Source organism: Coffea arabica, chromosome 9e (assembly GCF_036785885.1).
Source record: "Coffea arabica cultivar ET-39 chromosome 9e, Coffea Arabica ET-39 HiFi, whole genome shotgun sequence".
NCBI lineage: Eukaryota > Viridiplantae > Streptophyta > Magnoliopsida > Gentianales > Rubiaceae > Coffea > Coffea arabica.
In genome coordinates, this window is record NC_092327.1 from 33,971,984 (window position 1) to 33,986,759 (window position 14,776).

Here is a 14,776-nt window from a genome sequence, read left to right on the forward strand (position 1 = left end):
TGGGGAGGAACACTAACATAGGGAGTCACTTTCGAATGTTTGAATAGAGTATTATTTAAAATAATTATTATAATATTTTTTATAATATGATATATATGAGATAAAAAGTTGATTGAAAATATAAAAATATAAGTTAAAAAATATATTTATTATACAAGCGAAATATTATTTAAAAAAATTGCTATCCAAACACTAATTTTCCATTTTCCCCTGTATAGCTATTTTCTTTACAAATGAATTTAACCAAAATTTAATATATTCTTTTTACGCCAATCACAGGAAGACAAGTGTAATTAATCAACTCATGCAATTATCAAGGAAAAGGTTTCTCTTTTGGTAAAAAAAAAAGGAAAAGATTTCTCAAATTTATAAAAATTTAATTCCCATTTTCCGTAACAAGCGACCGGTTGCTCCCTGCACAACCGACTTGTCCGTAACCACAACTACGGATGTTCGAATCTCACTGAAGCCCAAAAATTGCAGTACAATTTCCCCCTAGTACTAGTAAAAATTAGGGTTCAATTCAGAGGCCGTGTCCGCAGATAACTCCAAAATCCAAACCACCGTAAAACACCGCGGCCTCCGCCGTCTACCGCCCAACATGACCTGCCAGCCATCAGAATCAGACTTCTCCGCCACCATCACGCGAATTGCCGTGGCACAGATTTCCCAATCAGTGGGCTACAGCGCAGCCCAAACCTCCGCTTTAGACGCCCTTGCCAGCGTCGCCGCCAGGTACCTGGGAGCCGTAGCCCGTTACGCCGCCGCCTCCGCCAATTCCTCCGGCCGCACCCAATCTAACATATTCGACATCGTCATTGCCCTTGAGGAACTGGGCTCCGTACAAGGATTCCTGGGTGCTCCTAATAGTTCATCACAGTGTTTGATTTCATCTTCGATTTTGAAAGAAATTGGGAGGTTTTTATTTTACAGCGATGAAGTCCCTTTTGCTCAGCCGATTCCCAGGCAAAATCGGCCGGCGGAATCGAGGAAAATTGGGAATGAGATGGGTTTGAAGCACGTGCCCGGATGGCTGCCGGATATGCCTGTAGTGGACGGAATGGGAATCGAAAAGGAGGGGAATGAAGAGCGGAATATTGGAGGGGGTTTTGTTGGGGAAGAAAGGAATCAAAGTAGGATGGCAAAAATGGGGAATGGGAGGGGAAAGGGATTTCAATTGCCTGAAAAGAGAGGAAAAGTCAGGTTTAGAATGGCAATGGGAGGTGGGAATTGGGGGTTTGGTATGGAGAGGAGGAATGGGGTATTAAGCAGAGGTGGAATTGGGAAGAGAATTCTCTGTGAGAGTTGGAGTGATGGTGATGGGAATGAGGAGGAAGGGAATAAGAAGAGAGTGATCAAGAGATCAAGATGACAAATTGATAATGATGATGATGATAAATTTTTGACAATTAGATATCATATATGCTAGATTCTTTTGCCTTTAAATTATTGAGTGAAGTACTTCTTACTTTTGAATTTTTACATTTTCTTTTGGAACGTTTTTCATCTATTTTATTTTACTGCTCTAGTTACATCAAGAATGCAATCCAGATTCCAGAGACCTTGTCAAAGCACTTATGGTAAAGAATTTTAGGTTGCTTCTTCAATCTAAGCACTTATGGTAAAGAATTTTAGGTTCCTCCTTCAATCTAAGCAAACAAATCATCTCTAGATGGTGTAGTATCGTTCCAGTGGACAAGAAAAACTTGACTGGGAAATTTGAGCAATGCAATGACTTGGGAAGCTTTGCCTATCACCAACCTCTCAAACATGTTTTCCAGATGATCTTAGCATAAATTTGTGCGGTCGAGGCCGAGTTCTTGCCTGATTTATCAACCATATTCCCAGCCATTAAGAATATCCGGCGGGAAGGGAGATTGCAAACAGGATCAAAACATGCCCAATCCAGCAACAACCTTTTGTCACCTTCTGTAACATGATAGACAAACATTCAATACTGCTGCTTTACCATGTAGCTACTCCGTACTCGTACCCTGAATTCTACCAGTCTCACAAAGTCTGTACTCCTCCATGCTTGTTCTTGCATCGATTTAAGTGACTGGAACTTCTCTTCGTCGAGATTAAAGGAGATTAGTCCAAGGCCTCCTGGCCAAACTGTAAGCATTTGTCATCGAATGGAGCAAGCGGATCAACTGGTGCAACTTTCTCCATGAAGAATTGTCACTCCTTTCATGAATTGGAGATGGGAAAATTATATAGGGCGGAAAAAATTGTTAGGATTCGTTAACCAGAAGATTTGAGTTATAAAACCAAAACAAGGCGTATGCTGCTATCCATCTTTTCAAACTTTCTGCCACAGAAATGAGGAGGCCCCTGCAATGACGATTCTGATATGCCTGGACAAATGGTGGATGCACACTTACATTGCAGAATAGTTATGAGTAATTCAAACTGCAAATCATCTATTGCTGTTAGACTTTCTTTATGGCATCTGTATTTTGATCATTAACACAGCAGAAAAAAACTCTGTTTATGCTGATCGTGTCTTTGCTGTGATCATCAACTGAGGTTCCGCTCATCTTGCAGCTCAATTCCGCATCAATGATCAGCCCCTCTCATAATCTTCTTCACTTTCGACTCTGTCTTCAGCATTTCTTGTCTTGCTCTCCCTCTTGCATACTTTGATCACCAACGATGCTCTGCTTATAGTTCGAAAGCAACAAACAATACAAATAGGACTAAAACTATAAATAAACCGTAGAGATGAACTACCTATATAATTCCAATGCTCATCTGTATATATAGAAGTTATGAGTTGTCACTTTGAACAATCAAATCTAGTTGCTTTCGCACTTATAGTGGTCAACAATTAATGCATCTTTTGTACTCGTCTGTTTAAGATTTAGCAACAGATGGAAAGCAAAAACATCAATTAAATCAAACAGAGAAAATCATTCATGGTCATTTTGATACTACAAGTTGAAACAGTTTAGCAATTCATTATCGTTTAGCCATTAAGAAAAACCCCAAAGAAAGGCTTCACCAACGCCCTTCCGAGAACTTATGCGAAAATTCCACCATTTTTATTCATTGCAGATGTTTTCGCAGTTTTCTTGAAGTTTTCAGTTTTCACTATCACCATACCTACTGCGACAATACTCGCAAGGGCATTTTGCAAATGCACGGTACAAATTTACAAACTATACCATGAAGCCCATAAAAATTACTAGTGGAGGTATTAAGATTAGGGTGCTTTCAAGATGGGACACTCGTATTTTGAGGTGCTTTCAAGTTCGGCTACCTGCACTGATACACAGAAGTTGGACCAGTGACCAAAGAGCAGGATAAGCAAAATTAGTATCATTTGTTGGGGGAATTTGTCCATTTGGAAAGAAAGTTGAAAATAGAAAATGTTGACAAAAAGAAATAGAATGGAAATGGGAGGAAGTTTGGTACCTGGGTTTAGAAGACTAGAGGACTAACACCACCGATTTATATAGAATTAGCTGGAGTGTCTTTTGGATTGTAGGAAAAATGTCTGATTTAATTAATGGCCAAATAGTCAATCTCAATCACAAAAAGGAAAGTGGTAATTAGTACCTTTTCTTTTACAGTCAATTTCAATTGTTTACAAATGGTGTGGTTAACAAGATATCAAACTGCAGTCAGAAGAAATCGATTAAATTTGTTGAAGAAATGAATTTAGTGTTCGTTTTGACGACAAGTGGCTACCAAGAGTGAGAACAGGTGGAAGGAATTAAGAAATAGATTAGTCCGCTGTGACATTAAAAGGGAAAAAAAGTAAGCAAAAATGGAAAATGAAGAGAAAAAAAAAAAAGGAAACGGTCTCCAAACCCGTTTTACTGGTTCGGGTTTAACCCAATTTTTTGAAAAGGGTTTGATGAATTTTTAGCCAGGCAAGTCTACTAGCTAATTAAACCAAACTTGAACATCAATTTCTATTTGATAAATCTTTTTAAGTTCGATTTGCGCTTGGCTCAATATGCATGTAAGTGAAATTAATATGTAAGCAGTTTAAGTTATTTGAGTTTGACTCAATAAAAATCATTGGAATTTGACTCGAGAAGTAAAAGTCAATTTTAAACAAGATTTCAAACAAGTTTCAATACTAGAGTATTCGGCTTGTGTAGATTCGTTTATATCCCTAATTCACAACTCACTTTGGAAGTTTGAATATTTGGAAATATTTGCAATAAACTTGGACCGGACACTTGTCCGTTCTCGGTCCAACTGGTTGGACCAGCCAATCTGGTCCAAGTTTTAAAAAGAAAAAGTTGGGTGTGCGGTAAATAGAAGTTAGACTTGTCACTTTGAACGCTTAAATCTAATGGCTTTTGTACTTATTCTGGTCTGGTCATCAATTGAGGCATCTTTTGTAGAGTTTACATGTTTAGATTTTATCAAAGAACTTTATGCAAATCAAACCAATCAACTCATTAATGGTCACCTAAGTGTCCCTGTCTGCGATCAAAGCATCTTGAGTACTTTCTTTGTTTAGGATTTAGCAAACAATTGAGAGACAAAATCATGAATATCATCAAACTGACCAAATCATTCAACGTCATTTTGATGCGATGTGTTTGAAACCCGTTTAGCAAGTCATTATTGTTTAGCCAATAAAAACAAATCCATAAGCAGAGACTTTATCAGAAATTATGCATAATTTCCAGTATATTGATTCATTACAAAAGTTCTGCAGTTATGTTGAAGTTTAACTATCAGCACCCCCACAATACTCGCAAGGTTTGCACAAGCACAATAAAATTATTAACTAGCACCTTACAGAAAAATTAAGGATGAAATTTAAGAAACGGTGAGAGAAAAACATCAATTGAGTCAATCTGACAAAATAATTCAAGCTTACTTCTGTGTAATATGTTGAAGCCCTTCAAGCTATTCATCATTGTTAAGCCATGAAGTGAACCCACAAGGATCCACCAGTGCCCTTCACTGAAAATTATGGAAATTCCCACCAATTTTATTCATTACTAATTAAGGTTCCACCATCTTTCTGAAGTTTTTAATCATTTACATCTGCAACAGGTGGAAGGACATTTGCAGGTGGATTCTTACAGCCGCAATAGGCGCAAGGACAATTGCACACGCAAAATATACATTTACAAAATTTATTCTTTAGCTCAGAAGCATAACTGACATTGGAGCTGTTAAGCTTTGGGTACTGGAAGGGGAAGACTCTCGTTTTCTCAGGCGGGTCGGCCCCTGATTCAGCCACCTCCACAACCACGCCAAAGTTTATCCATTGAGCAAAAACCAGGACAAGCGAAACAACCAACATCATTTGCAGGGAGATTTTGTTCATGCTGAAAGTTGAAAATGGAAAATTTTGACAGTAGGAAATAGGATGAAATTAGGAGGTGGATGAAGATGGATTTATATAGACTGAGCAAGACTGTTCTATATCTAGGATTCGGAAGTAGCCTGTCTTAATTAATGAGCAGATAGCAAAATTTTGGTCACAGCGGACCTTTCGATGGTTAGATTTTATATTTTTATATATGGTGTATTAAATAAGATGGAAGAAACAAATCTTGTTTGTTGAAGTATCGGCAAAAATTCAGATCCACAACCGACCTTTCGGTGGTTTTTTTTTTTTTTTTTTTTTCTAATTTCATTTTTTTGGGGTTAAAAACTCAAAATCTTAGAATGCATTTAATAAAACTGAAATCAGATGTTTGAAATCCGAATCCGTCTGAATTGTTAAGTGCTAAATTTAATACATTTGAGTGTAAATCACATTAACTAGTAAGTGAATAATTTATCACTTATTATTTGGAGTAAGTTTTATTTAGAAAATTCAGTACCACTTAATTAATTCACATGTTCTATTTTTTGTTATCAAACGCATCTAAGATTTGAATCCATTAAATTTAAATATTGAATTGAGTTATCAAATAGTGCTTAAGAGGCTTACACTTGGGTAGAATCAATTTTCAAAAGCTCAATGATCCAAATTGTGCCACACTATCTTATCAAGTGATGTGGTACGGTTTAAGTTATTAGATCTTTAAAAATCGGATCTACCCAAGTTTTGACCGGCTTAAAAAAGGCAGGGAGAAAAAGGGGGGACTCAATAATCGTACAAGAAACCTTATTAATATTCCTGACCATTGGATTAAACATGTAAATAGCGAGTCAAATTCACTATTTGCCCATCTAAACCCACAAAATAAAATTATAGTACAAAGATAAGTCCATATATAACATCTAAATTGACGACTTGCACGTGTTTCAAAGATGTGTTTTAGGAAGGTTTGAGTCCAATTAATTGTTATCATCTGTGATCCAATCTTTCCAAGATACGTTCCATATGTGATCCGAAGGCCCAATTTATTTTTTATTTGAATCACGTAATAATTATAGTTAGCCATAAAAAGGAAAAAGGAGAAAATAAAAATATAAGAGTACAAATATGACTCCGGAAGTTCAAAAAGTACCCATTCCATGAATATAGGGAAAAAAAATCATCATCTGTCGCATCGAACCGAACCAAATTATGTATCATATACCTAAGAATAAAAAATAAGCACAATAAAAGAAGGGGATGGCCTAATACAATATTGTAATCCCCTGAATTATATAGATGTTTCGATGTTAAGAAATTGAATTGAGTTTTTGTTCAGTGTCCTTCACAAAAAGGTAGAAGAATCCAATTCAGCAATACCAGCCAACGCAATACGTATGCACATACATAATACCAGTCCATTAGTTCGTTAAGCCCCAAAATAAAAAATTAGAAGAAAAAGAAAGGATTCATCTATTTGCCAAATTTCGATTTTTGCTCATTAGTTTGATAGATTAACATCAGAATTTGATGAAATCTTTTCTTTCTTACACGTTCTCTCTCTATGCATCGGTTCTTACACGTTCTTTCTGCTTTCTTTCTATCATCAACCTTCTCTTCATCGTTCTTCCTTCACAGGAGAGAGATCTTGATCTCAAGTTAAGTCTACCTTCTTTTTCTTTTATTTTTTGTGTTATGTTTTATAAAGTCTCTCTTGAGAAATTCTAGTCAGAATTTTTTCTCTCCTAATGTTTATTAGTGAGGATTTTCTTCTCTTCTATGCTATCCTAATAGGAATTTTTTTTGTTATTTTTCTCAGATCTAAGAATTTTTTCACATCTATATGTTAGATTTGGAATTTCTGAAATCTTCTCGTCATATTTCAATATCAATTTTGAACTTGAACCAGTTGAATAGTAGATTTGAGAGAATAGACATGCACAAATATTTATGGAAAAGCACGTGCAATTGGTTAGATTTGATAGTTTGTGATTCACAGTGTGATATTTCTTATTTTGTAGTTCTGTTAAATTTAATGATTTTTCAGATCATATGTATTTCGGATGCATTCTTTGTATTTTCTGCAATTAGCGCAACTTTTTTATCAAATAAATTGTGCTGGACAATTTTTAACTAGATTATTAATAATATTGACTTCTATTTTATCCCAATAAAAATTAGAATTTGATGACGGGGGACTCGAACGGACAAATACTACAAGTTTTTTTTTTTTTTTTCCAAATTGGCCATTTCACTCCGATATTCCCTCGTGACTCCATCAAGCCTGGATGAATGGCAGACTAAGGATGATTAACAACCAAACCTCCAGTGCACGCTTGCATTGCTCAAGAAAATATTTTTTTTTAACAGGAAAAGGATGAAATTTAAGAAACAGAGATGGACGAGAAAACGGGAGATTAGAACGGAGAGAAAAACATCAACTGAATCAAACTAACAATATAATTCACGGTCACTTTTGTGTAATAAATTGTAACCCCTTAAGCTATACATCATTGTTAACCCTTGAGAGAACCACAAGGATCGATCATGCCCTTCACAGAAAATTATGGAAATTCCCACCAATTTTATTCATTACTAAGGTGTTTCATCATCTTTCTGAAGTTTTTAATCATTTGCAGGCGCAATAGTTGGAAGGACATTTGTAGGAAGAGAAGGAGCACTTGGAGGGGGATTCTTACAGCCGCAATAGGCGCAAGGACAACTGCACACGCAAAATATACATTTACAGAATTTGTTCTTTAGCTCGGAAGCATAACCATCATTGGAGGTGTTAAGCTTTGGGTGCTCAAAAGGGAAGACTCTCAATTTCTCAGGCGGGGCGGCCCCGGGTTCAGCCACCTCCACAGCTACGCCGAAGTTTAACCATTGAGGAAAAACTAGGACAAGTAAAATTACTATCATTTGCAGGGATATTTTTTTCATGTTGAAAATGGAAAATTTTCACAATAGGAAGTATAGAATGAAAATAAGAGTTAGATAAAGATGGATTTATATAGGCTTAGCAAGACTGGTCTTTATCAGGAAGACTAGGGGGGATTGCTTGCGAATCGCGCGGGTGTTTGGCATGTATGGTTAAAGATGATTTTTAAGCTGTCTATGGTGAGCAAGTAAATGAAGATAAATATAAGATAACAGCGCATATTAAGTGATATTACGGAAATATAGCTACTGCCAAAAACCATTGTGAAATGCTGAGTGTAAAGGCTAAAAAAATAACGCAGTCCTGGAAGCCGAAATGGGGAAAACAGAAGAATGTGAAGGAGGAAGAATTGAAAGAGCCATAATTGATACTCAGACAATAACTCAGCAGCATACCCACATTTTATGCCCGTTTAATTGGGATGTAAGTAGTTTTTTATTGCTGGTAGAGAAGCTATTTCAAACGGTTGAGCTTCAGACATTAGAAAGCAGGTGTTGATATAATTATGAATATTTCAACAATTGAAATAGAGTTACACTGAGGTTAACATCAAAGTGACTCTATTTTAATTGCATAATAACCCAATTGTGGTAATTGCACAAAAACACACGCTCATATGAATTCGATCAAATGCACAAATGATCACCAAATAAATCCACATTCCACAAACACCCATATGTGTCTATAAATACAAGTTTTAAATATACAAACATTGGGGCTTTAATGTAATAACACCCGAACACATGCTGCGATCAGTTGTACCAAAAGCTTGAAAAAAGTAACAAATTTTTCAATTTTCCAAAATGCCCCGCGCATGCGGTTGAAATTCAACTCCCTTTTTGACCAAAACTCAATCTTATATAGTATAAGGAAGCCTGTTCTATTTAACTAATGAGCAAGATAGTAAATTTGATTCACAATAAATTTATATATGGTGTAGTTAATAAGATAGAAGAAATAAACTTTTCTCTTTTTTTTTTTGGTTGAAGTATTGTCAAAAATTAGATACACAAGAGATTTTTTTGGTTTTAAAAATTAAAAACTCCATACCTAGCAAAGGTGAAGGAAAAAGGAAAGAACTTGATAATAGAATTAAGAACCTAATTAATATTCCTATTAGCTGAATCAAATATGTAAATAGTGAAAATCGGATTTACTATTCGCCCATCTATATATCCACCAAAAAATGTTATAATATAGAGATAATTCCACATTTCACCATCTAAATTTACATGCCAGTTTCAATACTAATAAGTTAAGTCATTAATACCAATCCTACAACACATAAATGCATCAAAGATGTGTTTTGATGGCGCTATCTCAAATGAAAAAGGAGTTTATGGAGTCTGCGTTATGGTAGGTTAGGTGAATGTTATGTGTGTTAACGAGTGTCCTAAAGGCACCCATTAGAAAAACCCATAAAAATTTCTTTGTTTTTTTTTTATTTAAAGAAAGGTATGTTTCGGGATGGTAGGAGTCCAATTAGGCAATTAAATCTATGATCCGAAAGCCCAATTTATTTTTTAGTTGAACAACATAATATTAATACTTGTACTTGGCATAAGCCAAGCTATATATGTGATTACCATAAAAAGAAAAAACGAAAAAGGGGGGAAATAAAAATGTAACAGTACAGATATGACTCCAGAAATTGAAGAAATATCCATTCCATGAGTAGAAAGAAAAAAAACCATCATCATCTATCTCATTGAGGCGAACCACAATTAATTGAATTCAAAAGGCTCTCTACGTCATATATCTAAGGATACAAGATAAACACAGCAAATTCATAGCATAATAACATTATCATCTATTCTTGAATTATAGCTAATTTTAGTGTAAAGAAATTTAAACTTCTGCAAACAAGGTTTCTACTTGTCAATGCATATGCGTACACTAGTCTAATAGTTAGTTAACTAGTAAGTGAATAATTTATCACTTATTATTTGGAATAAGTTTTATTTAGAAAATTCAGTGCTACTTAATTAATTCACATTTTCTATTTTTTGTCATCAAATGCATCTAAGATCTGAATCCATTACATTTAAATATCGAATTGAGTTATCAAATAGTGCTCACATTTGGGTAGAATCAATTTTCAAAAACTCAATAATCCAAATTGTGCTACACTATCTTACCAAGTGATGTGGTACAGTTTAAGTTATTAGATCTTTAAAAATCGGATCTACCCAAGTTTTGACCGGCTTAAAAAAGGCAGGGAGAAAAAGGGGGGACTCAATAATCGTACAAGAAACCTTATTAATATTCCTGACCATTGGATTAAACATGTAAATAGCGAGTCAAATTCACTATTTGCCCATCCAAACCCACAAAATAAAATTATAGTACAAAGATAAGTCCAAATATAAACATTTAAATTGACGACTTGCATGTGTTTCAAAGATGTGTTTTAGGAAGGTTCGAGTCCAATTAATTCTTATCATCTGTGATCCAATCTTTCCAAGATACGTTCCATATGTGATCCGAAGGCCCAATTTATTTTTTATTTGAATCACGTAATAATTATAGTTAGCCATAAAAATGGAAAAGGAGAAAATAAAAATGTAAGAGTACAGATATGACTCCGGAAGTTCAAAAAGTACCCATTCCATGAATATAGGGCAAAAAAATCATCATCTGTCGCATCGAGCCGAACCAAATTATGTATTATACACCTAAGAATAAAAAATAAGCACAATAAAAGAAGGGGATGGCCTAATACAATATTGTAATCCCCTGAATAATATAGATGTTTCGACGTTAAGAAATTGAATTGAGTTTTTGTTCAGTGTCCTTCACAAAAAGGTAGAAGAATCCAATTCAGCAATACCAGCCAACGCAATACGTATGCGCATACATAATACCAGTCCATTAGTTTCGTTTAGCCCAAAAATAAAAAAATTAGAAGAAAAAGAAAGGATTCATCTATTTGCCAATTTTCGAATTTTGCGCATAGGTTCGATAGATTAACATCAGAATTTGATGAAATCTTTTCTTTTTACACGTTCTCTCTCTATGCATCGGTTCTTACACGTTCTTTCTGCTTTCTTTTTATCCTCAACCTTCTCTTCATCGTTCTTCCTTCATAGAAGAGAGATCTTGATCTCAAGTTAAGTCTACCTTCTTTTTCTTTTATTTTTTGTGTTATGTTTTATAAAGTCTCTCTTGAGAAATTCTAGTCAGAATTTTTGCTCTCCTAATGTTTATTAGTGAGGATTTTCTGCTTTTCTATGCTATCTTAATAGGAATTTTTTTATGTTATTTTTCTCAGATCTAAGAATTTTTTCACATCCATATGTTGGATTTGGAATTTCTTAAATCTTCTCATCATATTTCAGTATCAATTTTGAACTTGAACCAGTTGGATAGTAGATTTGAAAGAATAGACATGCACAAATATTTATAGAACAGCTCGTGCAATTGGTTATATTTGATAGTTTGTGATTCATAGTGTGATATTTCTTATTTTGTAGTTCTGTTAAATTTAATGATTTTTCATATCAGAGATATATTTCTGATGTATTCTTTGTATTTTCTGCAATTAGCGCATCTTTTTTATCAAATAAATTGTGCTGGACAATTTTCAATTAGATTATTAATAATATTGACATCTATTTTATCCGAATAGAAATTAGAATAAAAATACTACAATTTTTTTTGTTTTTTCTTGCAAATTGGCTATTTTCACTCTTATATTCCCTCGTGACTCCATCTAGCCTGGATGAATGGCAGGCTAAGGATGATTAACAACCAAGCCTCCGTTGCATGCTTGCATTGCTCAAGAAAACATTTTTTTTAAACAGGAAAAGAATGAAATTTAAGAAACAGGGATGGAAGAGAAAACGGGAGATTAGAACGGAGAGAAAAACATCAACTGAATCAAACTAACAATATAATTCACGGTCACTTTTGTGTAATAAGTTGTAACCCCTTAAACAATACATCATTGTTAACCCTTGAGAGAATCACAAGGATCGATCATGCCCTTCACAAAAAATTATGGAAATTCCCACCAATTTTATTCATTACTAAGGTGTTTCACCATCTTTCTGAAGTTTTTAATCATTTGCAGGCGCAATAGTTGGAAGGACATTTGTAGGAAGAGCAGGAGCACTGGGAGGGGGATTCTTACAGCCGCAATAGGCACAAGGACAACTGCACACGCAAAATATACATTTACAGAATTTGTTCTTTAGCTCGGAAGCATAACCATCATTGGAGGTGTTAAGCTTTGGGTGCTCAAAAGGGAAGACTCTCAATTTCTCAGGCGGGGCGGCCCCGGGTTCAGCCACCTCCACAGCTATGCCGAAGTTTAACCATTGAGGAAAAACCAGGACAAGTGAAATTACTATCATTTGCAGGGATATTTTGTTCATGTTGAAAATGGAAAATTTTCACAATAGGAAGTATAGAATGAAATTAAGAGATAGATAAAGATGGATTTATATAGGCTTAGCAAGACTGGTCTTTATCAGGAAGACTAGGGGGGAATGCCCACGAATCGTGCGGGTGTTTGGCATGTATGGTTAAAGATGATTTTTTAGCTGTCTGTGGTAAGCAAGTAAATGAAGATAAATATAAGATAACAGCGCATATTAAGTGATATTACGGAAATATAGCTACTGCCAAAAACCATTGCGAAATGCTGAGTGTAAAGGCTAAAAAAATAACGCAGTCTTGGAAGCCGAAACAGGGAAAACAGAAGAATGTGAAGGAGGAAGAATTGAAAGAGCCATAATTGATACTCAAACAATAACTCAGCAGCATACCCACATTTTATGGCCGTTAAATTGGGATGTAAATAGTGTTTTATTGCTGGTAGAGAAGCTATTTCAAACGGTTGAGCTTCAGACATTGGAAAGCAGGTGTTGATATAATTATGAATATTTCAACAATTGAAATAGAGTTATACTGAGGTTATCATCAAAGTGACTCTATTTTAATTGCATAATAACCCAATTGCAGTAATTGCACAAAAACACACGCTCATATGAATTGGATCAAATGCACAAATGATCGCCAAATAAATCCACATTCCACAAACACCCAAATGTGTCTATAAATACAAGTTTTAAATGTACAAACATAGGGGCTTTAATGTAATAACACCCGAACACATGCTGTGATCAGTTGTACCAAAAGCTTGAAAAAAGTAACAAATTTTTCAATTTTCCAAAATGCCCCGCGCATGCGGTTGAAATTCAACTCCCTCTTTGACCAAAACTCAATCTTATATAGTATAAGGAAGACTGTTCTATTTAACTAATGAGCTGATAGTAAATTTGATTCACAATAAATTTATATATGGTGTAGTTAATAAGATAAAAGAAATTTAAACTTCTGCAAACAAGGTTTCTACTTGTCAATGCATATGCATACACTAGTCTAATAGTTAGTTAACTAGTAAGTGAATAATTTATCACTTATTATTTGGAGTAAGTTTTATTTAGAAAATTCAGTGCCACTTAATTAATTCACATTTTCTATTTTTTGTCATCAAACACATCTAAGATCTGAATCCATTAAATTTAAATATTGAATTGAGTTATCAAATAGTGCTCACACTTGGGTAGAATCAATTTTCAAAAACTCAATGATCCAAATTGTGCTGCACTATCTTACCAAGTGATGTGGTATAGTTTAAGTTATTAGATCTTTAAAAATCGGATCTACCCAAGTTTTGATCGGCTTAAAAAAGACAGGGAGAAAAAGGGGGGACTCAATAGTTGTACAAGAAACCTTATTAATATTCCTAACCGTTGGATTAAACATGTAAATAGCGAGTCAAATTCACTATTTGCCCATCCAAACCCACAAAATAAAATTATAGTACAAAGATAAGTCCAAATATAAACATTTAAATTGACGACTTGCATGTGTTTCAAAGATGTGTTTTAGGAAGGTTCGAGTCCAATTAATTGTTATCTTCTGTGATCCAATCTTTCCAAGATACGTTCCATATGTGATCCGAAGGCCCAATTTATTTTTTATTTGAATCACGTAATATTTGTTGTTAGCCATAAAAATGGAAAAGGAGAAAATAAAAATGTAAGAGTACAGATATGACTCCAGAAGTTCAAAAAGTACCCATTCCATGAATATAGGGCAAAAAAATCATCATCTCTCACATCGAGCCGAACCAAATTATGTATTATACACCTAAGAATAAAAAATAAGCACAATAAAAGAAGGGGATGGCCTAATACAATATTGTAATCCCCTGAATTATATAGATGTTTCGATGTTAAGAAATTGAATTGAGTTTTTGTTCAGTGTCCTTCACAAAAAGGTAGAAGAATCCAATTCAGCAATACCAGCCAATGCAATACGTATGCGCATACATAATACCAGTCCATTAGTTTCGTTTAGCCCAAAAATAAAAAATTAGAAGAAAAAGAAAGGATTCATCTATTTGCCAATTTTCGAATTTTGTGCATTAGTTCGATAGATTAACATCAGAATTTGATGAAATCTTTTCTTCTTACACGTTCTCTCTATGCATCGGTTCTTCACGTTCTTTCTGCTTTCTTTCTATCCTCAATCTTCTCTTC

General features: G+C 34.6%; 1 protein-coding gene across 1 annotated transcript; it reads left to right on the forward strand.

Annotated features, from left to right (window-relative positions):
* Positions 1–399: 399 nt before the first annotated feature.
* Positions 400–1,497, forward strand: LOC113709691 (transcription initiation factor TFIID subunit 8). Its single transcript, XM_027232528.2, has one exon. The coding sequence runs from the start codon at positions 602–604 to the stop codon at positions 1,370–1,372; it is 771 nt and encodes a 256-aa protein (XP_027088329.1). The 5' UTR covers positions 400–601; the 3' UTR covers positions 1,373–1,497.
* The last annotated feature ends 13,279 nt before the right edge of the window (positions 1,498–14,776 follow it).